At 46.2% G+C, this 27,721-nt stretch overlaps 1 protein-coding gene across 1 annotated transcript in view; it reads left to right on the forward strand.

Annotated features, from left to right (window-relative positions):
• Window positions 1-27,721, forward strand: part of LOC144153970 (uncharacterized) — a 98,190-nt gene that overhangs the window by 66,933 nt on the left and 3,536 nt on the right. The window contains exon 5 of the mRNA XM_077685773.1: window positions 27,108-27,222. Within this exon, the coding sequence (XP_077541899.1) occupies window positions 27,108-27,118 (11 nt within the window). The 3' untranslated portion in view covers window positions 27,119-27,222. The remainder of the gene's footprint in view (window positions 1-27,107; window positions 27,223-27,721) is intronic.

Below are 27,721 nucleotides of genomic sequence, written 5' to 3' on the forward strand. Positions count from 1 at the left end.
GTAATCTTTTGTCGCGCCTAAATCTTCAACTGTGGTGCTATTCCAGAAGTCCCCAGTTTGAGCGAAACTAGGGCAAGGCGGAGCTGTGGTGCTAACAATAGGCTCATGATAATATTTCGGGGCAGGGTTAAAAGGCTTTAAAAATGCGATTCATGCTATTTGCTGATTATTGAGGTGACGTAATCGGTCCAGGGCAGAGCGTACCAAGGATGCCCGACTAGGGCGTGGCAGATCTTTCAGTGCGTGCTCTCGTTCCTCTGCTGCACTGGTGGCTACTGGTGCCACACAAATCCAACTACTCTAATTTATTGTACTTAAACTTTATTCTTCTGTATTTCACTACGAAGTTCACTTTATTTTTCATTCCACGTGTTCATGTGAGCTTTTTGTTTGATATTTTTCGTCCTAAGGAGTAGTTTCTGCCGTCGGGGGCGGACAGTGCAGTCACGTGACTATGGCCGGCTGGCAAAAAAAGACAGCTGGTGATGAAAGTGCGCCATATTGAAAGCAGTTCCTGCTCGTATTACGTTATCGAAACCGTCCTCCTTGCGACACAAAATTTCCTTGGCGCGGTACAGTCTGGCTACGTGCTTTTAGGGCGGAATCCTGGCGATACGTATTAGCAACTTCTTTTCTAATACATTGTACTTGCGCCTTTTTCCTCGCATTTGTTTCTTTGTCTCTTGGCACGGATTAACTTAAACGGCTTCTTTTCTGCTATTAACTGTTTCCATCAGTTTCTTCTATTTCATTTGTTCGTCTTGGTGTGCAAGAGGACTGGAACACGCCACAGCCTCCCTAGAATCGGGGTTCTTGGAGGGTGCTGTGAACCTGTCCTAGTCCCGTGACATCACGTTCAGGCTTCACCCTGAACTCACTAATCTACAACTGTTACTTTTCAGATTCAGTGTTATGAATTTTGCTAGCCGGGTACGTTAGCTCCTGAAAGCTCCTAATTTGGGGCCAACCCCCCAAGTGGCCATGTGGTCCGAAGGAAGGAATAGCAACAAGGACAACAACTTTCTGATCTGTTTGCTTTATTTTATTTTGCTCTTCACCGTTTTTGTTCGAAGAAGCTCTCCACAGTCGTTTTTTTTCAGTGTTCAATCCACTCATATCCCTCTCTTCTTTCGCGCCCTTCCCACTCCCGCCTGCCCTCCCTCTGGCGTCAGGCGGTTACATTAATTTTGAGCTCTCTCCTTTACTCGCTTTTCGTGCTCCTCTTCCTGCCATACGACGGTGACGCTGAACAAAACTCGTCGAAATGTGTAAAGGTCTATTCCGACAATAGGCACGCGTCGTTGTTTACAGATGCAACCAGCCATCAAGCTATCGGGGTATGCGCCGTACCAGCATCAACCATGTGGCAGAAGAAGGTAGGATTATGTCCTATGCAGTCGCGAGGATATGCGCCAAAGACATATCAGGGGAAGAAGATGAACCCCATAAGGGGAATGCGCGAGAAACGAGATGGGTTACCTCAAGGCTCGGGCCTGCGTTACTATCGGCTTCACCCCTTCGAATAAGCCACCTCAACCGGCTATCGGTGCGTCGACTGTCTCCTTGACTGTATATGTCATACGTATAAGCTGTCCTGCCAGTAACCGTTTCACAAAAAAATGAGCGTCATGCAACCTATCGAGGGAGTCAGTCTGCCGCGCTGATGACAAGCAAAACGCACAGTGATGCAACGCTTCGCTCGAAACTGTTCTGCGAGTAGACAATAACTGAAGCACCCGCTCCGGCTGCAGACGGATAGACGCGCTGTAGGAACCTGTGGAAGCAATGTCCGGCAAATCACCTAAAAGATATTCGAGGTCTTGGAAACACGTCTCCTCTGATCGGATTGCGCACACACCGGTTGACGGTCGGCTGGTGGCGGTTGATGGTGCGGTCGCCACCAACGCTTCCGTAGAAGATACCCGTCGCGTAAAACCGCAGCGCCCACTACACTTGCTCCTCGACGGTCATGGAGCGAAAGCCGCCTTTAAGTCGTCGCAAACGGGGGTCTGTCGCCAGACGACTGCACAACCTATCCTCATCACTTTTCGAGAGCTAAAAACGAGCTCGAAAATCCTCATTTGTTTAAAAGACCTGTCGGGGTAGAAATATGCCTGCTACAGTGACCATAAAAATATACCACTGCGCAGCAGCTGCCACCACGGGCGTCCCGAGATCAACCGGCCGTGCAAAACCATGGCCGAGTTTTTTTCCGAGTTCTAATGTCAATCAAACACACCCAGCCCATTCGTGGGGCCGGCGTAAAAAGCGAAGCCACACCCACCCATGGCGTCTACTTTGTGTGGGCGTAGCGTCGTAGCCACGAAGTCGTCATTTGATGCCTGCCAGCCGCGACAAGAACTTAGCACAAAAGAAAAATGAAGTCCCCAAACCACAGTCAGCCAGTGGTGCCACAATCGCGGGGTGTTCGGTCTGAAAAGGAGTTCAATGTTATACAAGCCGATACGAGAGGCCAAGATGAGACGATTTTCCCACGGTAGCCTTCTTCATACGCCGAGAAAACTCAGTCTATAACAGATGACACAAATTCAACGTCTAAAACGCACTCGCCAATGCTCAAACACGCTCTTGACACAGGACGATTTCTGATAAGCGCCCGCCATGCACACTCAAGCAAACCGTAAACAAAAGCTATAATTGATGGTCGGGGGCAGGGCGCGTTCCGTTCGCTACAGTGGTCCCCTTTGATTACTTGGTTCGTGCTTACGCAGAGCTGCACTGGGACTACCTCAATCCAAGTAGCAAACATAATTCAGTGGAAGAACAGAACACCGAGAAAAACGGACCGCCCCGCGCCGGGAGTGGCCAACAGCCAGGCTGGGGATATCAAAGTAGCAGTTGGGTTATCTAGTTTGTGCTAGGGAATGGGCATTGCCGATCGATTTCAGATGGCGCTGCATGCGGTAGATAGCACAAGCCGTACTTTATCAACGTAAGCGGCCCAAATACAGCGCGCTGAATATTCCAGGCGTGCTGCGCGTGATTCCGGTGGTGTCGCTCGAGGTGTATTTAATGCTCCACTATCTACACTTTCATTGCCCAAGCAGCTGGAAACTCGGGAATAGGCTGAACTCGGGCCTTCTGGAATAGCGCCCCTGGTTCCGTAAATACGTGTGATAATAATATTTATGATACTTATTAATTATAATAATTATTATTTCATTATTATTCATTTTCACGAAATCTTATTTCTAATATAAGTACTCCAGAAAACAATATAAAACTTAAAAAGGCAGCTTTTGTGCGCCTGATACCGTTTTTAAGGTATTCTTACTACCCGCAGACCAGCCCACCCCAGCCCGGCCAACGCATAAGTGTGGGTTTGTTTTCGGTGTGAAATACTCTGATCTCTCCATTTTCACTTCTCGAAGCACCAGGAATGGGAAATACACAAAATTTAATTACTTTTGTTCATTCTTTCTAAAATCGTTTTGTTGGGCAGGGAAGGGATAAAGACCCACTTGGGTAGGCATGTTAGAGATTACACAAGAAGAAGACCGAGTGCTGCTGCGTCGATGAAATTAGTAATTTTTTTATTGGTCTCAATTAAACTTTGTCAGAGGTCACAAAAGCACTGTAATTAAGTAAGCCCTGTGCTTAAGCGTACTTTGGTCATAAGTAAACATGTCTACTCACATGTAAACTCCGTTGCTAAGTTGTTATTACCCATTGCAAATAGGAGTTCACCATGGTATTGCAATTAGAATGCGTAACATGGTTCGAGGGATATAATTCAGTAGGTCACCTGATGTCACTGGCATGTCATCACAGAGCTTACTATTAAGGAGGAGAGACTGGGAATGGTTATCGGCGAATTCCTAAGTCCAGGTTAATACTATGATGCCTACGTTTACGCGCGAAAGCTGCAATTGTAGATGTTTTATCAAGAACGTGTTTTATTCCGGGATACATAAACATTTGCGTGACGCATATCCGTCACGGAAATGACGCCATTACAATGAAGCAAGTGGCCTGTGAAGGTTGCCTTCTTGCACGCAAGGTCTCCTTGCGGGGAACCAACCTTTACTGGTAAAGAGTGCATTATACTTAGGGCTGTTCGTTTTCTGGTCTTATAATTGAACACGAAACTGTTTTATGCCGCGATACACCAAGATTTCACTGACGTCATGGCCGCCGCGGAAATGACGCCAGTACACCTTTGCCGAAGTGACCCGCCAGCAGGACGGCGCTCGCCATGCACACCCATAAGGCAGGAGCGGACCCGCAAATCATGCACAGCTGAAGATTTGGCTGCACATTTCACTATCGTGTTTTACCGATTTCTATGACAGAGGAATCAACAGCACTTTATTTGCGGTACTTTACCAAATGATTTGCAAAATCAAGAAATAGGGCATCGTTTCATCAGTGTTGTCTGGACTGAAATGAAGAAGGCGAAGTGGAGTGCCAGTTGAGTTTGGCATAAAAATCCTTTTGAAAGCTATGTTACGCCGATTACAAGAGCGCATAATATGGGGTGGTACGACCTTCTGGTACGACCTTCTGGTGCGACCTTCGGTCGGGCCAGTAGGGCAGTATGCCTGTTTGAGTTACTGTGATAAATATAAACATTTTTAATCGACGTGGACCTGCGTAGCACAAACATTTATATGCTACACGGACCTGCGTAGCACTCCTCAAAAATAATGAGAAATGCTGTCTGTATACGGGTCGCAGTTGACAGCTTCAAGATGTTCTGAGGCGAAGCTTGTATTGGCTGACCTGCGCCGTCGGTGGCGGCGTATGTCGAAATAGCTTTCGGCAAACAAACTTTAATCCACGTGCTCTAGTGAAGATGGGGACGATGGTGAAGATAATGCCCTTTAGGTGCTTATCAGATCCCACTCTGGAAGATTAGCGGAGGATAAAGGGTTGCGCGTGCCCTTGTTGAAGCACAAACAATGAAATATTGATTGAACGCAGTGTCTAGAGCGCCATCCGACGTCATTCTAATACTTATGACTGAGCTAGCGCCACCCGAAACGTCAGCCGTTGGGGTGTAGGTTAAATACGGTTAAGGGCGAAAGCATCGGAGTACAGCGCTCCGTACGCTAGGGATGCCAACTTAGCCCGTTACTTTTTGGCTGTACATTGAATCACTTTGTTTAATCATTCTACGCAGTGACAGCGTACAAGGATTCCGGCTTCATGGGGCAGACGTTAAACCTTTAGCCTATGCGGACGATACTGCTGTTTTTTGTTAAGATGTCGAAAGTATCAATGCGGTATTGGAAATTGTCAAACGAGCCTGTAAGGCGAATGCGAGTGCCGTGAATTGGAAAAAAATGCTTGGGCTTTTGGCATGGAAACTGGCCATCAAACCCTAGCATCTTCGCTAACATGAACTGGGTCAGCACGCCGGAAAAGTACTTAGGTGTGGAGTTTTACAGGCAGCGATCCGTATTGGAGGAAGGAAGCCGACGTAATGAAAAACAGGGCAGAAAAGTTGAAAAGGTGGAGCTTATCAATATTTTAAGAACAACTGTGTGCAACATATTTTTTGTAAGCAGACTGTGGTATGTCATTCAAGTACTTCACTGTTCCCGAGCAAATGTCCAAAAACTGCATCGTGTATTCGGTGTGTTTATATGGGGGTCAATCTGGGAACGGACAAGCCGGACAAACGTGTTTCGTAGGGTCGTGGACGGAGGTTTGGGACTAGCATACTTGCTTCTACTTCAAATTGTAAATCGTTTCTTCTTTCTCCGCGATGTTAAGGATCCAACATTAAGAACTATCGGTCAATTGCGCTTGGGTAGAGCATTACCGGACATTATAGTCACGTCCAATGTTATACCTGCAGGCCTACATGGTTTTGTGAGAGAAGATATACTCTCATGCCGTTTCTTCGCTGTTCGCTTTTCTTGGGAATACGTGTGTCAAGTAAATAGGAAAAGGTCTATAACGACGTGTATGATGTAGTCCTCCTTAAACCAATGTACCGCTTGATTTATAGAGTAGGAAGGGGTAAAGATGTACTAAAAAAGTTAAGCGTATGCAGGTAACCCCTAGCCTAAGGACTTTTTTCTTCAATCTGCATACTGGAACCCTTTCTGTTAAGACATGGATGGCAGAAAATGACTTGTTCTTTCCATGGGGAATTTACTGTTTGATATGCAAAAACCTGAAACAATTGAGCGTGTATTCATATATTCTTGGGATGCGGTGTTGCTGTGTGGATGTGCTTCAACGATCCCTGAAAAAGTGTCTGCCTGTGAATGCCCAAGGCATACGGTACTTGCCTGTTGAAAGCGATGATGGTTTGCCTTACGACCTGATCATGCTTGTTAGATTGAGCTCTAATTGGAAAGCAAGAATGGCCGCAAAATACTCTGACATAGATGCGCAAAGCGCGAGACTGTATTTTAGAGAGGCAATGAGTCTTGCGACGGATTCAAAGTCTGAGAACGCGACGAAGAAAAAAACCCGCAAAAACGGGAGAATGGACGAGGCAAAGCTGGTGCCGCCGCGGGGCTGTAACAAGACCACCGGCGGGGTCCGCGCGCGCTACATATGGTTCTTGTTTCACCGGGGAACGTAGCCCCCTCTCCCTCGAAAGTAGGGACCGTGGCTGCGGGGAGTGGGGGGCAGTTGGTTCGTTGAAAACCTGTAAGACGGAACGCTGTAACCTTCTGTGCTTCTGCATAAAGAAATCCTGTTGTTTTCCTTTGCACTCGAACGAGTAGTGGTGTTTCTTGAACGATGACAGTGACCGAAAGGATCAAAACATCTTCGCTACTACAATGAGTGCATACGTGGAAAATCAAAAATATATGTCGAATCCGCCCGGATGTCTCGAAGATATGGAATCGTTGGTACACCTAAGAAACTTTTAAACACATGACGTCAACCAAAGCCAGGTTGACCTCTGTTGTGAATGCCTGACTGTGTTCTGTATGCGCCAAAGCAGTCAAAAAGAAAAAAAAGAAGAAAAAGGGGTTGCATCATAGCTAATTGATGCCGAGGGCGTTTGTTCGAGACCACCTTTTGCCTCGATTATTTTTTTTTTCACCTTTGACTTCAATTATAACTTTTATGGGTTTGGTTAGGTTTTGTGTGTTAAATAATTGCTTTGTGTTCGTTAGGTTATATTATGTCAGGCTAGTTTGATGGGGTGATTTTACAGTAGGCATAGCGGTGTTGTCCCACACGCGGAATTTTATTTTTTGAAACACCGGATGGAGGATGTCGGTATAGTGGAGTGCTGGCAGTACCATCGGATGGCACTGTAGACACAGCCTAGATGAAAACACTCCGGAGGACTCTCTTTTCGGGCGCAGCTATCGCTCGCCCCGTGCAGCCTGCGCTGACGTGCGCGCAACACTATAGTGCTATATCGAGCCACAATGGGACCCGATCAGCGTCGTCGCTTCCATCACGCCATATTGGAAGAGGGGTCGCTCGCTTTGGACAGGCCGTTCACCTTCTAGCGGGGCATGGGTTGGCCGCGCGTGTTTCGCTCCGCGGAAGTCCGGAGTAGCCATTGAGGAACGTAAACTTTCCCGATAATCACAGAATGACCTACAATAGCTTATACCAAACCTTTGCTTTCGGTAAAGATCAGCGAAAGGAAAGGGTTTCATTTTGGTCCATTGATGGCGCTGCGTTTCCATTCCTGTCATTGCGTTTTCATTGTGGTCGAGGTATTTTAGTTTTTCTTTTGCGATCATCACGTTTCTATTTTAGTCGTTGTAGTTTTTACCCAGGGCAGACTTTGCGGTCCCTGTTTCCGGATGGAAAGGATTACATTCTATTTTATAGATAATGCACCACATACTGAAAAATATCTGTGTTGTGACCTGCTCAGTGATTGGGTTGTGCGCTGAGTACTTCCTCGAAGGCTACGAAATGTCAACTTGACACCCCTCTAGAACCCGCTCCGACGTACGCTTGAATTGCGACTGGATGTCCTCAGCAACTACCCCCCCCCCCTTCATTTTTTTTGCTTCTTTTTTCTTATGTCTATGCACGGCCAATAGATTCAGGATGAAAACGAGACCCAACGTCGAAGCATTCGCTGACCATCCGCGAAGCAAAGTCGTAGCTTGTTTGCAAAAAGAAGGATTGCGTGGTCGTGATTGCGTTATACCTTTGTTGCAGGCGTCGACAAAGAAGAAAATGACGGCCAGTACTCAGCAACTATGGTTAAATACTACGGTAACGGCAAATACAGTATCAACATCACAGCCGCGAATACCACTTATAGCACCCTAGGGGAACCGAGATCAACTCATCCAAGAGCCGCTTCTCAACTTGTGGGTACGTTCCGGGCCACATATAAGCGGGTGTAGTACGCTACAGCACCGCTTCGACATACTTTAGGAATGATCGTTGGGCAAAGAAAGGGTTAACATTAGAGTGCGCCACCAGGAATGCCCGCTAACCACTCCTGTGTCGCATGACCATACGAATGGATTGTCTAATCATTGCAATGAATCTTCCGCACTGCAAACTGCACGCTCGTGTTGTTTAAGACTGGCTGCAAAAAATTGGCTCCCATCCACGCTGTGAAGGTGGTTGGAAAGCAAAGCTTCAAACGACACCCACAACAACTGCCCATGCGACGTCACTTGAATTCACACACGTGGGCCTACAAAGAGCGAAAGAAGAGGTTCTACCCAGCGGTTACCTCGAATTCGCGGGGGCAGCGTCCCGAACGCAGGAGCAGCGTCGGCCACGGCCGGGCTAGAGCGGCGGACGACGCCGCTGCCGTAGCCTGGCCCAGAGTCGTAAGAGAAACGCAGAGGAGCGTCTTTCAAAGGGGAGACAGTTGAACCTAGCCATCGTGATATGCTATCTCGGGGCTACAACCCCGCGCGACACAAGCGCAGACACCGAAACAATTCGGAATGTGAACTTCGTGATTCCCACTTAAACCGAGTTAAACTACCATATTTACTCGCATAATGATCGCACTCTCATAATGATCGCACCCCAACAATTTCTCGCGCAATGATCGCACCATGAACTTGTCGCAGCCATACGCCGTGTGTGTGCCAAGTCCAGATGACGATGGTCGTGCTTACGTATATTTCCACCTCTTTCAAAGCGGTCATGGCTACGTCATTGCCGCAGACTAACCGATATTAGCGATATCGGCAAGCATGAGTTCATTAGTGGTGCTGAAGAAACTCTCACTAAATGCACATAAAGTACTCCCAATACAAAGAGGAAACCGTGCTTAGCTTGCTGCGTCGGCAGCCATGTCACGCACTGTGACAGCGGCAGCCACCTTTTGGTGGACCTGTTCTCACCCAGCAGTAAACTCGTTCCAGCGCGTTCCATAATTCATGAAAACACTACATTTTGAGTCACTTTGCAACGCGGCTGGCGGTGATCGGTGGGGTTTTTATTATGTTTTTATGTATTATGTTTATTATGTTCATGAAATCTATCGTAAAAATTCTGACCTCCAACTTGCTTTCGTTTTGTGAGCTGAAACTTTTCTCGCGAAAAATTTACCTCGCGTAATGAACGCATCCCTAAATTTGCATAATATTTATGAAAAAAAGTGCGATCGTTACTCGAGTAAATGCGGTAGTTGGTTTGGTAAGTTTATTAATTGCAAGAAAGCTGAGGGAACTTTTATAATCGCTATTGATCAGAACCACTTGCTCCTTTCGCCCTTTGTACTACTTGTTAAAACTCAACCAAATTGTATTCACCTATTTAGGAATCGGAGTCCCGTTCGTGGCAAGCCGTGCAAAAAAACTAGCGCTTCTCTAGGGGCCAGACGTCTGTATGTGGTCTCAACATTTTTTGTGCTCGCCCTGCAAACCGATTGTTAATGCATCTTTGCCGTACGACCACTCAATTCCGTATGGTCCGGGTTACTCAGGAGGTGCTGTCTAACATGTTAATCAAGCTGTGCGAAGGAAGCGAGCAATGGAGGCGAGGCACGACCGAACAGGCCCAAAACAGCCGTCGCCAAAGCAGACGACAAAGCCGTCCCTCCAGCGCGTCCGCTGGTGCGATCAGGCAGCTGCGCGCGGAGAAAGCTGGGTAATAGACACCTATCGCCGCGCCATCTACACTGTGCTCAGGGAGTGAAAACATCGCTCCCCCTCCCCATCCTCGTTCGGTGTTTCTTTTCCCGCACGCCACGAATGAATTGTTGGCGGGTAGAGGTGGAAAGCTTTGCTTTAGTATCGTGCTGCACGACTCCCCTTGCTTGCACAGCAGAACATTGGTTCCCGCTTTGGTAGATCCCCACAAAATCAAGGCACCGAACATTTACTAAGTAGCGTACAATATCACGCGGCCTTTTGTTTTCTTGTGCGTCTTCGTAAGGGAAAAAATTCCCTAGAAACGTCAGTCTTGGGTGAGCCAGCCAGTATTTACCTGGTGAACTGCGGTCATAACGATTTTCTCGCGATAAAGGGGGAAGCGCTGTTTCGGAAATGCGGGTGGGGTAATCTATAGAGCGTACCTTCTTATCCGGAGCGAAAAACTGCCTGGTGAAGTTACGTTTCACGACGAGAAAGCGACGCACAGGTATACTTATTGACATTGCGGTGGACGTGGCTTAAACGGGGTGCCGACTCCCTATACCGTTTCAACTGGTGCAGTCGAAGCTTCCCCCGCCGCTCACACGTTACTAACTATAGAAACGGTTGATTTGGGGCTCTGAAGCGCGCCGTAGTGGTGGGCTTCGAATTAATTTCGACAGCCCGGGGATCTTTAACGTGCGCCGAAATCTGGTCAGGCAGGCCTTTGCGCTTTTCGTCTCCATGAGGAAAGCAGCCACCGTCGCTGGGTTCATGCTGCCGTCCTTAGGCTGGGCAGACCAACGCTTTAGCCAATGAACCATAGCTGCGGGCCGTAAGTAGAGGATTGTAATCTCCCACGGAGTTCTAAGTGATAAAATTGCCTCATCGAAATCCACGCCACGTAGAGATGCTACCGACGGCGTCTCGACATATCGAATGCAGTGTTTTAATTCATTTGACTTGTCTGTAAAACGGCCCATTACTACAACGTCTGCTGATCCACGGTAACACCAGAGCACGCCGCGATAGTTTAACGCCCTAACGTTAAAGAATCGTCTTGGTATTTACCGAAAATCGAGTTCATCAGACTAAGAGCACTAATGTGCCCTGGGTGTGGCAGTGACCTTCCTGAAATATTCGATTTCTAGGAGGCAAACATCCAATGTGAAAGTCCGGTGTAGCTACCAAAAAATGTGCTTGATACTTCATTCATAGGAATCGGTAAAGCACGAATGTGAAATGTTCTTTCACAGGAGATGTTGAACGTTTATTGCGCAACGACATGAACTTGCGCATCGCTAGTTATATTTTGTCATTATGGCACCGTTAGACGCACCAACATTAAACAGTGGATTTTATACGCCCGGAGGATTGCGTAAATCACATTTAAACCCAAGTGCTCGCAAACCGTGCGAACGAAATCAAACGGGTTGTCAGCGGCTCATTTGGTGAACTCACGGTCGGCTACAGCGAAAACAGCGTGATTTACGGGTCGGCAGCAATCTTGTGGGCCAGCTTGGCGAGCGACTACCAGCTGGCGACCCAATTTCCTCTTCTTTTTTCTTTTCCCCTTGTCGTTTATTCTGTTTTTTCCTTTGCATGCCATAAAGTACTGTTACCCACCCCATCTGTAACGCCCTATGGGCCTTGACAGTATTCCAATAAATAAATAAATATACTTTAGCACACGCCGTCGTCATAGGTACCATAACTTACGCAGCCCAATCCGACGATCTTAACAAAACGCACATGAGAACGCTTCAAAATCTGTACAGAGCCACCCTTCGCACCATCAGTGGACTACCAAAACATACTCGCCTAGAGAATCTGCAAGCTGCAATCGCTGTTCCCCCCTTGGAAAATATCATTCAAGAGCAAGTACATCAATCCCTTCATAAATGCTCATTAACTCATTGAAGGTTTCTCCCTCATTGCCTGGGACAAGCTCAAGCCGTTACAACCCCACGACATCCTACCGCCTTTGGCTCCGTGGAACCGCCCTTCTGTCACACGGGCTCTACGGCCACCCATCACGTCCCACGTACCCACGTAACGCCCACCCCGTCCGCGCTGCCCGCATCAACACCCTCTGGAACAGTAAACCCCCCCCCCCCCCCCCCCAAGAAATTGATATTTACACCGACACAAGCACAGCTGATCCTCTAATTGGCACCGCATGGATATCACCTGACCTCCCCTCAATCCAAGGCAAACTAGCCCTTAATATTTCATGTGCTACCATCCCGGACGCGGAACTCCATGCCATCATTCAAGGCATAGACTTCCTTATGTTCGACTTTCACTCCTCCGTCCCTTCACAGATAGGCATCCAGACGGACCCATTCGAAGCCTTAAAGATTCTACAATGTCCCACATTGGCCAATCCCATTACCAACAAAATCCTGCATCAGATGTTCCATTCTAATATCTCGCGGCATCCATCTTCGACTGGTCGCCTGGACACGAGGAGTCATCACCGGGGAACCAGGCAGGCCACTCGGCTGCACGGGAGTGTATAACCTCGAGTCCTCCACTGCTACTCGACTTGGTTCCTCCGCCTCCTGAGTCATTACCGCCAGCCATACATATTCTTCTGTACAAAAAAGAAAAAAAGACCGCCTCCTCAAGACCTTCACTCCAACCGGCTTTTTATCTGCTCTTCCCCCGCTCCCAAGATACGTGTAAATATTTATAAACAGATATTTTGCCAATGCTAGCTTAATCCGAGAGACATTCCGCAAATGGTACACCCCATCCCTGCCGCCTCGATGTCCCCTCTGCGCCTCCCTCACACCCGCCTATCTCCAGCACCTCATTTGACACTGACCGAATTTACGCTTTACAGAACCTTCAACCTTCCTCCAAATGCCTCCTGCCCATCCATCGACCCTCGTACACTGGAACCCTCCACGCTGACTTTATTTGCGCACTACTTTCTAGAAAGCCGTCTAGCGCAAGCCGTTTAGACCCGTGAGACTGCCCTCCCCACCCCACGTGGCCTCTTCCGCCTTCGTAAGGAGCCAACCAGCTTCAACTCGAACTGTCAATTTTCTAGATATCCCAAGATACGAACAACAGACTTTCTACTCACGCTTCCCCCACTTGACCAAACGTGTTCTTGATGTAAAAAAAGGCTAACTCTCTCTCTCTCTCTCTCTCTCTCTCTCTCTCTCTCTCTCTCTCTCTCTCTCTCTCTCTCTCTCCCTCTCTTTCTAGTGGCATTCGGCGTTTTGTGGTTCATCACCAGCACAGTGCGTTTGAGTGGTACATACATGCACCATGCTCTCATCAGCTCACGTGCGCGAATATTACCGCAAGAGACTATAATCAAGACGTCCGTCAACTTTGATCACTCGAAAAGGTTAAAGGCTCAAGAAAAACAGGCACAAAAGCAGAAACCACCACAACAGACAGTCCTTTGCCCGTTATGGTTCCTACTTTTGGGCGGGTTTATCTACACGTTACCCATTAAAAGTATGCCGAACGGACTCGCCCACATTTAGCTTTTACTAGTTCTCTTATCAATAGCGCGTGCATAATGCACACCGACTCCCAGGTGGCAACAGCTCTTGGGAAAGCTCCACCGTGAACGTCTTTTCATGAATGGCGATGATAGTGGTCCGAGTTTGCACCGGAATCCCCACACCAACATGCTATGAAGACCAGTTGAAATTGGCCCCCCGTGTGTGGGACGAAAGGAAAAGCCACTGAGTAGAGGCATGCAGCATGATGACAGCGATCGAAACAGTGAGTGCTCTGCTCGCTGCGGGTGCTTTGCGATGTTCATTTAAACGCCGGAAAAGCGATAGGGATACGGAATAGGGATAGGGAATAGGGATACGGCAGGGTATTGTTAGCATGGGCCAGTTATTTACCAGCTAAGGAGCCATCGTTTGGCAGCAATAAACGTGCATGTTTTCTTATTAAGTGCACGTACGTATTATTTTTCACGTTTGGCTACTATGTGCATGATCTCTGAGTTAAAACAAAAAAAAAACCTTGAGCTGGTGTACTCTGTGAAGGGTATGACCAGGGAAGCTCAGGGGACACAAAATTTAGCGAGAGGTACGAAGTTTTGACCGAAGTCATATGGCGAGCAACCCTTCTTATGCGCCATTCAATGTCTGCAGGTGGTGAGAAATTGGACGATAAATTACCCTTTGGTGGTCAAGAATCGGGGACGGCACGTTTAAACAGAGAGCCTTTGCACGTTTGACTAACCTGGAAATTCCCGACGTCGCGAAAGCAGTTTTGATGTAGTCACGGTTGACGGTAACGCCATCCAACAAGCGCTAAAGGAAACTATACCGGCAAGTTTTTGGAAGCACAGCAAAGAGACGACGGTGTGAGCGAATACAAACGGCCGAGGTGGTTCGAACAGGGGCAGGTTTGTGACAAACCGCCATTATGCACAGAAGTGCCTATCGATAACTACTGTTCTGAAAATACACACTCAAGTGATAAGCAATGTATGATATTGCATAGAAAAAAGTTTTTGGATGAAAGACGTAGTGATTTTGGCGCACGCAGATTTGTTGAAGGGCATGAAAACTCCAGGAAACCCTGGTCATAGAGACGTCCGCTGTAAAAGTAATTGTGCCCCCAGTGGTCCTTTGAAAAGTCTCCATTTTGAGGATAGCAAATTAAGGACGAAAACGTTCCTGAAATACTGGGTAAATAAAGTTTTGTACACAATGCATGATCTCTGAATTTCAAGGTTTGCACTACCAAAGTATGTTTAATGAATTGAACTCGTAAAATACAATCCTATGTTTAAAGGGGCCATGAAGACAAACATAAATTGGCTTCATTAAAAAAACTGCCTCGTTAGAATCCTTCTGACACCACTGTTAACGTAAACTTCGCTCAAATAACCTATATAATTAGGAAAAAAGGAAATGACCATGCGACCTACTAGCTCATTTCGCGCAACAGAACCTATGATGTCTTACCCACCAGCCCTGCGATTGGCACATACCGGCAAAATCAAAAGCAAATTAGGGAGCTCTTATAAGCTTCCTAAACGAGCTATGTGCACTTATATTTAGAGCACATTTTTTTTGAAGCAGTAAGAATGGTGGGACAATCAGTGGAAGTTAGGAAAGCACACGTAAACATAGAAGTACCGATCCCTACGCTGTTGCTACTGCGCGCACTATGCTTGGTTTAGCTGCACAGGACTGCGGGGCACTGGGGTTGTCTCAGACGACACTGGCCGATTGACGCAAGCAACGGTGTCTTACGTGAACATATTTGTTGAGCGAGCACTTTGTTTCACGAAATGGTTATTTTCTCCCCGAACAAGAACGGGCCAGGTTTAAATATGGTAACAAACGAACCAAAGGCAGAAAACGGCTTGCCGCGGTTAGGTGGCGCCATCTAGATTAACTAACGGTAAACAAGGCTTCGAGTGGCCGGTTCCTGGGATGTCATTGCAGACCACGAAAACACACGATTTAGTGGGAAAATCAATATTTGAACTATATTTAATTTCTAAGGTTAAAGAACATCGTTTGCATCCGGACAAGCGGTGGCGCCACTATAAAGCACGAAATCTTTCGAATAAAACAAACTTGTGTTTTGTCTGCATGGCCCCTCAGTGCTGCATTGTACCAGCATTGTGCATAATACATTTGTACAAGCGTTGAACTGGGTTCAACGCTTGTACAAATGGCCTGCGAATCTGGAAATGTTCCCCCTTTTCCAGTGAAAAAAAGTAAAGCCACTTCCACGCCTGTAAAGCCTGATCAAACAGCAGAGCTGTTTGTGGCCTTCATGGGCCAGCTCGCGCTGACATCCTAGTCCTTCTGCGCCCGCTGTTCCAATAGCGCCTACGGGCCGGCGTTCGCCCGCGACAACACTGGGGCCTTCCAACTGTACGGCGTCCATAGCAGGAAAGCCGATGTGATGGCTGCGGTATTTCTTACAACACCCCTTTCGTCCTCGTCCTCGGCTCTTGTACCCTAGCACGCTATCCCAGATCAGAGCACTGGACGGCCGTCGAGGCGCTGGCGCCATCTGTCAGGCAAAAAAGTGTTGTCGTTCTTCCTTATCAGGGTGAATATGAGCTGGCATGTGATAACCGCTTGGTTGATCAAGCGTCAAGCAGCAACGTGTTCTCAGAAAGCGAATTAAGGAGCTACTATAGGTGATCTCCAGTCTCATTATCTTCCTTCGGCTTACCGGCACATAATAAGTTTGGAGTGCCGCCAGATTCCGAACAGAATAGAAAAATATCCGTATCTAACATAGTTTTCGGCATACAAAATTTTGAGTTCTCGCAGGAAACTTTCTGTTTATTATACGACTTACGTAATTTTCAAATAAGACACAGACGTGTGAACCAGCTTTCGCTAAAGAATTGTTTGAATGTGGTTGTTCTTGCCAACGCTCAGTTTTGTTTGACATGGCAGCGTCGCAGTTTCTGCAAACTTCTTTGGTATGAATGTACGCCTCTTCATCGTCATGTTTCCCCTCTTCTAAACGTATGTGTGCAGATGGAAGCATCAATCTGGCGCAGTCCTTTTTGAGTTCGCCGGAGATACAGCCAGACGAGGCAGCTGCGATAATGGCCTCCCGCCAGAGTCCTGCTGCTGCTAAGCATATCCCAAGTATTTCACCGGGTGAATTTCAATTGGCTGTATCATTTTCCGTAGATATAACCGGGAACCTCAAGGACGACCAGGTAAGGAATTATGTGCATTCTGTTCCGGTGAAATGTTGCCTTTTTTATGGATTTAACGTTGGTTGGCTGAATTTCTTGTCGTGATAACAAAATACAGGCTTTAAAAATGACAGCTTCTTCGTACGAAAGCAGTGAAACAAAAAAATTGGCTCCAATCTACGATGTGAAGGTGGTTGTACTGCGAAGCTGTAAATGACACCCACAATGATTACCCGTGCGGCGTCACTCGAATTCATCTGGCGTCTGCTCACTAATACCACCCATCACGCTCTTCGCCTCACTGTCTCACTCCTCCCTTGATTAATTGAATGGAGGTGTATGGAGTGTATAGAGTGCAATTCAAATTTCCCGCCTTCGCAGTGCCGGTACGCACACTGCCTGAACAGCGCGAGCGGGAGTTCTGGTCTTTTTTGCTTGATTAATTTCGACCGTGCGGAGCCTTACTGCGCAGTTTGGAACACGCCGTTTCAGGCGGCCACATTTAACGTCTTTGAAATGGTGAGGAGTGCGACACTCCCGTCTTTGTCGTCAACTCTCACTGCTTCCCTTTATTCTTGTTCTTTGTGTCGGCGCCAAAGAGCGGCCTCGCCTTCCCCAAACGCTGAATACAAACCCCCGTCTACGTCTTCGGTCTCCACATTTGGGCGTAGCTTAGTCGGAAAGGCGGTGGTCTCTCGCTCCTCTTCTCTATGCGGGCCAGGTTAGATCAATGGCGGTGCCAGCAGTTTTTAAGGGCGAAGCCCTTTAGGACCTCGCAATGTCCGAGCCGATGTCTAGAGTTGTCCGTGCGCAAGGGGCTTTACGTGCGCAGAGCATTGTACGCCATCTATCGAGAGCGGCGCACACTGTAGTACCATACCCGCCCATCTTGGGATAGCGCCGGTAACTGCAGTAGCAAAGAGCGCGAATTTCAAAGGGTACAAATAGCAAAAATAAAGCAACAACCCTAAACAGTCTACGGAGAATTCGCGGAAAAAGACGCCGTGAACGATGCCGAGGGTGCGAAATACTGGGACGCGAATTGACTTTTGTGTGGCGCTTGTCATTTACAGTGCATTTACTGCACCTCAAAATCATTTAAAACTAATAGTGCATCAGCACGCACGGACGATGACGCTCATCACACAGACAATACATAACTTGCGTCCCAGTGCTTCGCACCCTCGTCCTCATTCACGGCGTAGAGATGTGTGATTTTTTTATGTAGCCAGGGGTAGAGCCAGAAGTCAGTAATAGCCTGGTATGTTTGTGTAGCCAGTGGTAGCCTGGGAGAGTTCTGCTAGCGCGTACACAAAAATTTCCTTGGCTGGTTAGAGGTATGCTGCTTCGCCGTACTAAAAAGGAACCCTTCAGGACAACTCTACGAGATTTTGGCACCCTCAGATTCAGTACAAAGACCGTGTGTTAATACTCCAAAGCATAAAACAGGTGCAACCGGGAAGACGCAGTTAACTTCCTTTATTTTTAATATTGGACCAGGTAAAACTTGAGAATTACAAGAAACCGAAAACTGTCACTTGTGACCTTGCGTTTTTTTTTTTCAATTCTGCAACATTACGTGTTCCACTCTAATAATAAACATCCTCTTATATGACATGCACTGAAGTCGCCGTTTCGCACGGCCATTAGACTGTGCCATTTGGAATGAAAGGGCCAGAGTATCAAATATGACAGGAAATCATATCACGATCTATACCAAAATTTCCTATTTCTTGTTATTTTGATAAAAGGTCCCTTTTTCACAGTTCGCTCGACCATGCCCCAAGCATATGTTGCATCGTCGCAGTTTATTAATACACGCACGACTGTTTGATCCTAAGCGTGCTGTAAAACCCGCCAGAACAGTAAAACTGTCTATATAACCAGGTTTAAACTACACTGTCCAAGCGCAACATATGCCCCAAGCGTATGTTGCATCGCAGCAGTTTATAAGACATGTACGACTATTTGCTCCTAAGTGTGCAGTAAAACACGCGGGATACGGTAAAACTGTCTATCTTATTAGGTTTAAAATAGCTACAATGTCCGTAAGAAACTTAAAAAAATTGTTTTTATAGCGCCTGGAATTGCTCGTTTATTTGCGGGTTCAAGAACATCCCATTCTCGCAGCTATAACATAGACGAGGGTACACAGGTTCGGAGAACACCTATACCAACTCTATTGCTCACTTGTTTTGTCTTGACGTCTTCTGCCACACTTAATATATAAGACGTATTAGTTAAGCTTTCAGCTCGATGGTGATGACTCCTTTGCCTTTCACGTGTTATGCCTAAAACGTGTTATGCCTTTGGCGTGTTACCCGTTATTATTCTCAAACCTAAGTTAAGCGCTGAACAACGTAGACAAGTATAAGCTATTTCAGCTCTGTGCAAACATTTCTCAGCTTGTTTTTAAACCTGTATTGTTGGCTGCTTTGTTGGCCTTCTGTAGGACTAAACAGTACATGATATGCTACCTGAAAGGTTAACTTAGTTAAGTTTCCAGCTCGATGGTGATAACTGTTTTTGCCTTTGACGTGTTATGCCTAAAACGTGTTATGCCTTTGGCGTGTTACGCGGTCATTATTCTCAAACCTAAGCTAAGCTTTCAGGTCGCATATCATGTACTGTTGAGCCCCACAGATGGCCAACAAAGTGGCCAACAATACGGGTTTAATAACAAGCTCAGAAATGTCTGCACAGAGCTGAAATAGCTTGTACTTCTCTACGTTGTTCAGTGCGAGGACAATAGCTCTCGTTTTATGGTCAAAGCAAGTACTGGGCACCAACGGCCTCTCAATTAGCGGGTCCCGAATGATTGTTTTTACAGTAGCAAACGCAAAAAACAAACGCTTGAAACTTTTGTGGAACTAAGGCAACCTAAAGCAAACAAAAACAAAACACGTCACCTGGACCATCTTCACGAGCAGCAACGAAATATGAAGAATAACGCGTTGTCTCGAAGGGGGCACCTACGAGGAGTGAGAATGAGGGAAATTGAATTTAATAATTTTCTATAAAAAACCAGTCGCGTATGGCTTAAATCTGGCAAAAGACGGGAAAAAAGTATTCTCCTTGTTTAGAGAAAAACATTTGTGGGGGAGCGACGATAAGAGTAACCACTACAAAGGTTCGGCAATTTTACAAAGGCTTGCATTCCTTTATCCTAAGGAGTGCTAAATTACCTTTTATGGTTTTGTCCAGTTTACGCTGTTTGCAAAAGTTTTCCCACGCGTGTCCCTGGCAGTAATGGGAAAATTTTCGGTGACATACTGCATACATGGAATTGTCTTCAATATTCATGGTACGAAAAATGCGTCGTGGCCGCAGGGGTATTAGAGGGCCTTGTGAGATCACGTTTCTGCATTCCCTGGGCCAGGGGCGTAGGAACGTGCAACAGGACATTTTTCGTACCTACCGATGCTACATGGTTTGGGTATTGTACATTTTCCATACCGATGCAGAAATTAGGCTTTTGTGTCCTGTAACAGAACAGCAAGACAACAAGGGTTTTAAATTTCCGAAGTCCTGGTTTCGTGTTCGTTTAGAACTTGCAGGGCAAAACTCTAACCCTTTTTGCGACTTCATATTTTTATAAAGTCATTGCAAGTGGTTTTACAGCTTTATACACTCTGCAAGCGTATGTTGCTTTTTACGAAGCGTTTTGTGAATGTACCGGAGCATATTTTCAAAATACATGCAAATAAGCGTCGTGTCGGCAGGGGTATTAGAGGGCCTTGTGAGATCACGTCTCTACATTCTCTGGGCCATAACTATAGGAACGTGTAACAGGACATTTTTCGTGCCTACTGAATAGCCCCGGAACACCCAAATAGACCACCTGGTGCTTGATTTTGTATTCCGGGGACCAATGGCTGCGTCGCACCGATATGGATGGTTTCGCCAGCGCTCGCCGCTCTCTGGCAACATTGTGCGTTCACCGGAAACGTCCCCTAGAAAGCTTCCTGTTTACATTGTTTTACCCTGGTTTCAGCCTGCGTTGGTGGCGGCAGCTGCTTGTGTTTCGGTATTTTCGGCGGATAAAATTATTCCGATGAAGCGCTCGCGACTCGGACACTGCTGTGTTGTGCCGGGATGCAGTCTGCGTTCCGGAACAAATTTGCTATCGGAAGTCAGAACGATCTGTTTCCCGAGAGATGAAAGCAGAAGATGAAGGCGCTGCCTGGCTTGCAGCGATCAAGCGGGAAAACTGGACGCCCACAAATAGCGCGCAGATTTGTTCTGCCCACTTCATCAAAGGGAAGTAAGGCCCTATAGATGTATGCTTCAATTGCACAGAGGCGATGCTCAGACGTTAGTCTAAGGCCCCCAGTTACAAGAAACACGTCGGACGCAGTCGTGTTCCACCCATAACAGAGTCCGCGGTGACGCTTTAGTTGGACAGCAAAGCTGCATGCTAACGCCGAAAATACATTGTAAAGGTGTTTCTTGTAGTTAGAGGCTTAATTATCAGGGATGTGTACTGTTCGAATCAACACTCGGGACACCAAAGTAAACGCGCTCAGCATGAATCGCCGCACAGCGTATACGTCGCGTTGCCCACGTTTTGTTGCTAATTACAGTGGCGCCGTTACATTTGCTTTTTATTTATGAGAGCGACGCCTGCGAGTGAGTTTTCATCGGTCCGAGCAACTGACTCGTAGGTTGTCGTGTTGCCGCCAATGGAAATCGTCGTACTCCAGTTAATTTACCTTTCCGTGTGAGCGCGGACTACATGTAGGCGGGTTAACTCGAAAGATTGATTCATTAATAGTGTGCTAGCCAGTAAACCATAGTTGTTCTCGTGACTCAGCCGCACCTGACGTCATCACATAATGAGTACGTTTTGTTATCTCAGTCACACTGAACACATTAGATCGCGACCGATTCCGATCGGCGCCGATCTCTATCAAAACTGCTCATTGTGACACAGGCGCAGTAAAAAGCGATTTATCGTGATGTTGTGTGCCAAACGTTTGAGTATGTCAACTAGCCCATTTTATGCAGCCTAAAATACGTCTGATGAAGCGTAGGTTCCGTTTATGTGAAGTGGCGTACCGTACACACCCCTTCGTATGTGAAAAAGTGGTGTTCATTATTACGACATTGTTAATAGTGTTGTCACAGTAGTAGTCATGTAGTCGCTAGACATCGCTATAAACACATCTTAAGGAATGCGCCAGAAATAATACAGCAACAAACTCAAACACACCAGGCAAACACCGCCGCGACTGCCGCGACCATTAGAAACCATTACCGGATGTGCCGCACCGGAAGTCTTCTGGGGCGAGCCGTTCGGCGCATTCATGTTTGTTTACAAACAGCGAAGCCGTCTATAGGCTTGCTTCCATCACACGCGCCCAAAGAAATTACCGCTACCTGCGTGTACCCGAGTTTATCACAGAAATAGCCTGAAGGAATGACAAGACAAAAATGGCTGAAATGAACGCCTTGTAGACACATTTATGTTTAATGCCATCACTGCAGCTGCTGCGCCGCAGCGAAATGCATGTCCCGTTAAGTGGCCCTTGAGCATAAACCTTCACAGTAGTGAGGTAGGATAACTGTTCTATCCTAGTCTGAGTCGAACGCAACCAGCTTACACATGGTATGTTGTCGTTTCTAATGAGCCTAATTCAGATTGCCATATTTCTTGTAAGAAAGCGTATTCTTTGCATACAACGTCACAACTGGCACTCTAGTCACCGTAATAAATGCAGTAACGTTATAGACTGTTTCGTCATTGGCCCTGCGATATCTATTGCGTATTTTGTTTGCAAACTTGCGAGGTGTTGCAAATGCGGTGGTTCGGTATTCTCTTGTCTGCTGCCAAACGGATCAAACAGTATCTCTGGTATTTATTTATTTATTTATTTATTTATTTATTACAAATAATTTCAGGGCCCATAGGGCGCAACAGAAATGAGCGGTGAAACAGAAGAGAACAGAATGTGCAGTTTTTACAACAGTGAAATGGTTCAGATGCGCGTATAACAGCAATGAACGGGCACTACACTGAAATCTCGATATAAGAAATCCCGCGGGACCACCGAAAATCGTTCGTTTCTTTGAAATATCGTTGTAATGAAAAACTGGTTGGTATTGGCCAGTGCTCAAACATAGGAATGAAAGTGACGTACATTAGCAGTAGGCAAATGCGCTGACCGGGAAACTCTCAAATAAACATGTTGCGCTTACTTCAAACCAGTTTTGTTTGAAGAAATCAGTTACTTTCTACTCGGGCGTGGAGCACGCAGTACCAACCATAAATGCGTCTTCATATTTCTCATTAGCAAACACCTCACCGATTACGTCATTGCGCCGAGCAATGACAGAGCAGAATTTGTTCGTGTGCACTAAAGCATGAATGTCCAACACGATCTCATTTTTTACGGTGTTTGGTGAACCACAGTCGTCCTCCTTCGCGTTGTCATCGCCACTAAATATGGCTGCTATTGCTTCTTCTTTGCTTTGTGGCTAGGCGCATTCATCTTTAGGTCTCGCACAAACTTCGTAGCAAAATCACCCAAAACAAAGAAATACGTGCCCGTACACGTGATTAGCGTGAAGAGCGATCGACCGACCACCGTCACCCAACACAACCAAAGAGAAAAAAGGCAAATGCGGCTAGGCCTGCTAGGATAATGCTCATTAAACCACAGCTTTCTGCTGGAGCTAGCAGTTGGCACTCGACATGGTGGTGGTGGTAGCTACTGAACTCTGGGAATCCATAAATAAACGGCGGTTTATGTTTTACAAGAGGTTACGACGCTGTTACTTGTAGCCGAATTCGTAATACTGATGTCCCTCGATTACAACGGGGAAAATAAATTACGTGCGTTATACTGAAATATGCGCTATGCTGAAATTCGTAGTTATGAAATATTTTTATAATAAAATTATGGGCAGTCTGGCGGGGATTCTTAAAATATTGGTAAATTTGAGAAATTCGTTAATTTGGGTTTCGTAGTAACGAGGTCTGACTGTATTTATACAACAGCAAAATAATACACAATCTGATTATGACATTCTACGAACAATAGGCGTTATGTAGAGCAGTTTGGGAAAGGGTTGTATGAGTATTGGATGGGATGGCGGCGTCGAGGTGGTTGCATTGTAGACTTGTTTTGGGAATAAATGAATCATTGTATATCTCAGTACGACAAGACGGCAAGCCGACTTCGCAGCTATGGTCCCTTCGAGATGAGATAGAGTGAGGCGGGGTAATACGTTGTTCTTTTAAAGTATACTTTGTGAAATAAACACACACGAGAACATTTACGGCGCACTGACAGGTCCGTGAGGTTAACTGTTTTTTTTATTGACCAAACATTGGCAGTACGTGAATAGGATGATAAGATGTAGCGAGTAGTCCGATTGTGAATTGATTCCAGGCAATGGGTGACCGCGGCCTGTTCAGGATCCCATAAGCCGCATGCGTACCGTAATTTGTAACGAAGAAGTGTTTTTGTACAGGGTAAGTTTAAGGGAGCTATAATCGGATGGAAAATTGCGGCGTAAGTAGCCCTGCGTGCGGGTAGCATTGCTTATAACGTATTCTATGTCGGTATTCTAAGAAAGGTCATTAGAAATGTGAAACACTAGGTTCTCATAGCCGTTAAAAGAGAGCAAGGGCATGTTATCAAAGAAATACAGGCAAGCATTTTTTTTATCAGTCGGGCTGGATATTTGCATACTCTTGCACTTCGAAACGATAATTGCATACACCAGTTATTGCACCAATTAGTAATCCTATTAAGGTCGTTTCGAAGATTATCAACGCCAGAGGAGTTATACATTGTGTTATAAATTAAACAATCATTCGTAAACAATTTTATCGACATTTGGGCATGACGCACCAAAACAATTTTGGGTGTGTCTGTGCATGAAGCGTAGTAAAATTTGGCAATATTGCGAGTCTGAGCGTAATTCAGATCACAAAATACTACAGTACGAACTTATAGATCTGTAAGTCTTCAAAATGGGCATATCTGTAAAATTGCGTTCCTTAGTAGAGTTTTAGCTGACCGTTTTCGACGCCCCGCTCCGGTTTCAGCGGCCCGTTCAGCGCAACCGGAGCCAATGGCATTCGCGGCCAAGCGCACCACGCATGCGCAATGGCGCTTCCGCTTGCTATCGGTGCGAAGTGGACCGTGAAAGACGGTCAGCTAAAACTCTCTATTGTCTGGGACCCGCCGTGTTGGCTCAGTGGCTAAGGCGTTGTGCTGCTGAGCATGAGGCCGTGGGTTCGATTCCCGGCCGCGGCGGCCGTTTTTCTGATGAAGGCGAAAAGTAAAACCGCCCGTGTGTGGAGATTTCGGTGCACGTTAAAGATCCCCAGGGGGTCGAAATTAATCCGGAGCCCTCCACTACGGCGCACCTCATCGCCTGCGTTGCGTCGGCGGGCTAAACCCTACAGTCAATCAATCTTATTGTCTGGGTACAGAGGCCAACATATAGGCACGTTGCACCGGACAGAGGCCTCTGTGAGCGCAGCACTTTTCCTGCTAGTTGTGTTGTGTGTACCGCACGCTAGGGCTTCGGTAAAGGAGTGGCGATTCCTCTACCCGTTATCAACCACTGCCTGCGGCAAGAGGTGCCAAAAGATCTATGGGGTTGACACTGAGACACGGTCTAAAGATGGCCGTTATGAATGCACCGCTATCTTCCTGTCATTTGTATTATCTGCGACTGGTCGGCTGAAATATCAACAGCTGCGTATTTTCGTCTTCGCCACTTAAACTGTTCGTTCTTCTCGGTCTTGCTACCATGACGTTACCTTAGATGCCTAATTTGTGTGGGCGCCCGTGCGTGACTCGTGATAATCCCATCTGTTGCACTCTAGGACAGGCCGCCGACACTTAGGAAATATGAATGTTACGAACCGAACCCGTAATATGAGCGGCATCTTTCCTACAAGAAATTACCCCCCGAACCACCAAGATATAGAAAACGGCGCTGCTGCTTGCGATGCTAACATCAGCCAAACGTGCCTATAAGCGGGAACCATGCCCTGTTTAAATAATTGTGATTACTTAGAAACATAGCATTTTTGATTTAGAAATTTGAAGCTAGCGACTATAGATATGCGTTACCAACTGAAATTTATACTGTGATTCAATAAAATTTGCAATGGTTCTAGTATATGCTAAATTATAATTTCAAATATCAGCAAACCATCACGTTTCTCCGTAAAAGTAGAAAATTCCGATATAAGGAAAAGAGTTCGAGAAGTATAATTTAAGTGTAAGCAAAGAGGGTTTTTTGCCATTTCGCGTACTAAGTAACTCTTCAAATTCTGGGCAGTAAGAAATGCTGTTTTACTGAACCTTGAACTGAACCTGTGAAAGAGATTTTTAGGGATCATCGTGCAATTTAGAGCATGGTATTTAATAATTCAGCATGTAGCGGACGTGAAGACTGCTAGTAGTGTTTGTATTTCGGGGAAGCAAGATAAAACGCCATTCGTCACATTAGTCCCGCCCCGATTCTCCCCAAAACAACACAGCTGACCGAAGTTTATTTTTATACTTTGAGGCCCTTTTTTTAATATTGTTGTCATTCAGGCCATCGTCGACATTTTATTCGCTCAAGTGGAATTTGTAGTGACCTAGCACGTCAGAAATCTGAGGAATATTTAGGAACCGTCGTTAGCCAAGGCACGAAAATTTGTTATTAGAAGTAGCAAAAAGAACATCGCTTTCGAAAGAACTTTTGCGGAATAGATGTCGCAATGTATACTGAAAAAAAATACCTACAAAATAGTGTAGAAGTAAAAAAACTCATACTGTAAAAGTGTGCAATATTTTCAAGGCAAAACTCCCAACTTACCGCAGGTGTACTGAAACGGCGATATAAACATTGTGTCTGTTGGCACATCGCACGAGTATATCTATACCAGTGTACACGTAAGGGCCCATATAATCCAGCGAGCACTGATAAAGTGTAAGGTAGAAGAATGGAATATCCCCCAGGGGTCGAAAGAGTTTTTTTTTGCCTGTATTGAGTTAGTTAAGAGTAAAAATACAAGCGCTACTACCCACTTCCTCGTAAGAAGCAGTTGCCTATCTCCTACTAGAAGGAACAATGGTAATGTCACAGTGGATCTATTAAGCTTCAATAGCAGGGTGATTCCCAGTCTTAGAAACGAAATTATTTTCGACATAGTGACGGCACGCCGTATGCCAGGTAGTGTTATTGCATGTATTTCCATGCTTATTGCACGATATGAAGTGTGCGTAGGATATGCGTCCCCTTATACAGATGGTATAGGGTTACTCGCAGGCGAGGACCGGTAATTGTTTGAGCATTCAGATGCTCAAGCTATTGCAGTTGCTGGAATTTGCTTCCAACACTTTCCAAAAGACCGAGGCTGCACAATGATATTTATTGTGTTTTATTCGAGTTCCTTCTGCCAACTCTGCTGCCTGCAGGTGCCTCCTGACATAATCCGCGATCTGACGGCCACCTATGCGAACCTCCGGGATGGTCGGCCAGCAGTGAACTTAACTTGGAGAAGCACCGGAGATCATGGCTGCGAAGGAACTGGTCAGACAACGTTCTTGTCAATTTATTGCTACGATTTATTTAACGTTCACAGTAAAGCAGACGTTAAATGTTATTGTTGGTCATTTTGAAAGCGTTCAATCTTTTTTTAACTATCCACTGCCGAAATCCGCCGTAAAACTATTCAGACACGTCGGCCGACTGGCGTCATCGCAACCTGCATGACCCTGTGCGTGGAATCCTGCCCAATGTTTCAGACAAGCTTTAGTAGGTGCCACAAAAATGTACTGCGGGTACGTGTATGATCGGAAATTAACTGAACGATTCGATATGATATCGCTGCGCCACCTAGAAAGGCCGACAGTAAGCAGGCGCTTTCTTTTTGACGCCGCCTAATAGCGACTCAACGTGCTATTTCTTTTAGGTGCCCCCATAAGACATTATTGCTGACGTCTGAATACATTCGATGTAGCCGGGGAGCAAATAGTTTTGCTGAAATTGTATATTTTATTGAATGAACCATCGTTTGCTGGACGTTAAA

Source organism: Haemaphysalis longicornis, unplaced genomic scaffold (genome assembly GCF_048455015.1).
Source record: "Haemaphysalis longicornis isolate Haplotype H1 unplaced genomic scaffold, Haemaphysalis longicornis Haplotype H1 scaffold_9, whole genome shotgun sequence".
Taxonomy (NCBI): Eukaryota; Metazoa; Arthropoda; class Arachnida; order Ixodida; family Ixodidae; genus Haemaphysalis; species Haemaphysalis longicornis.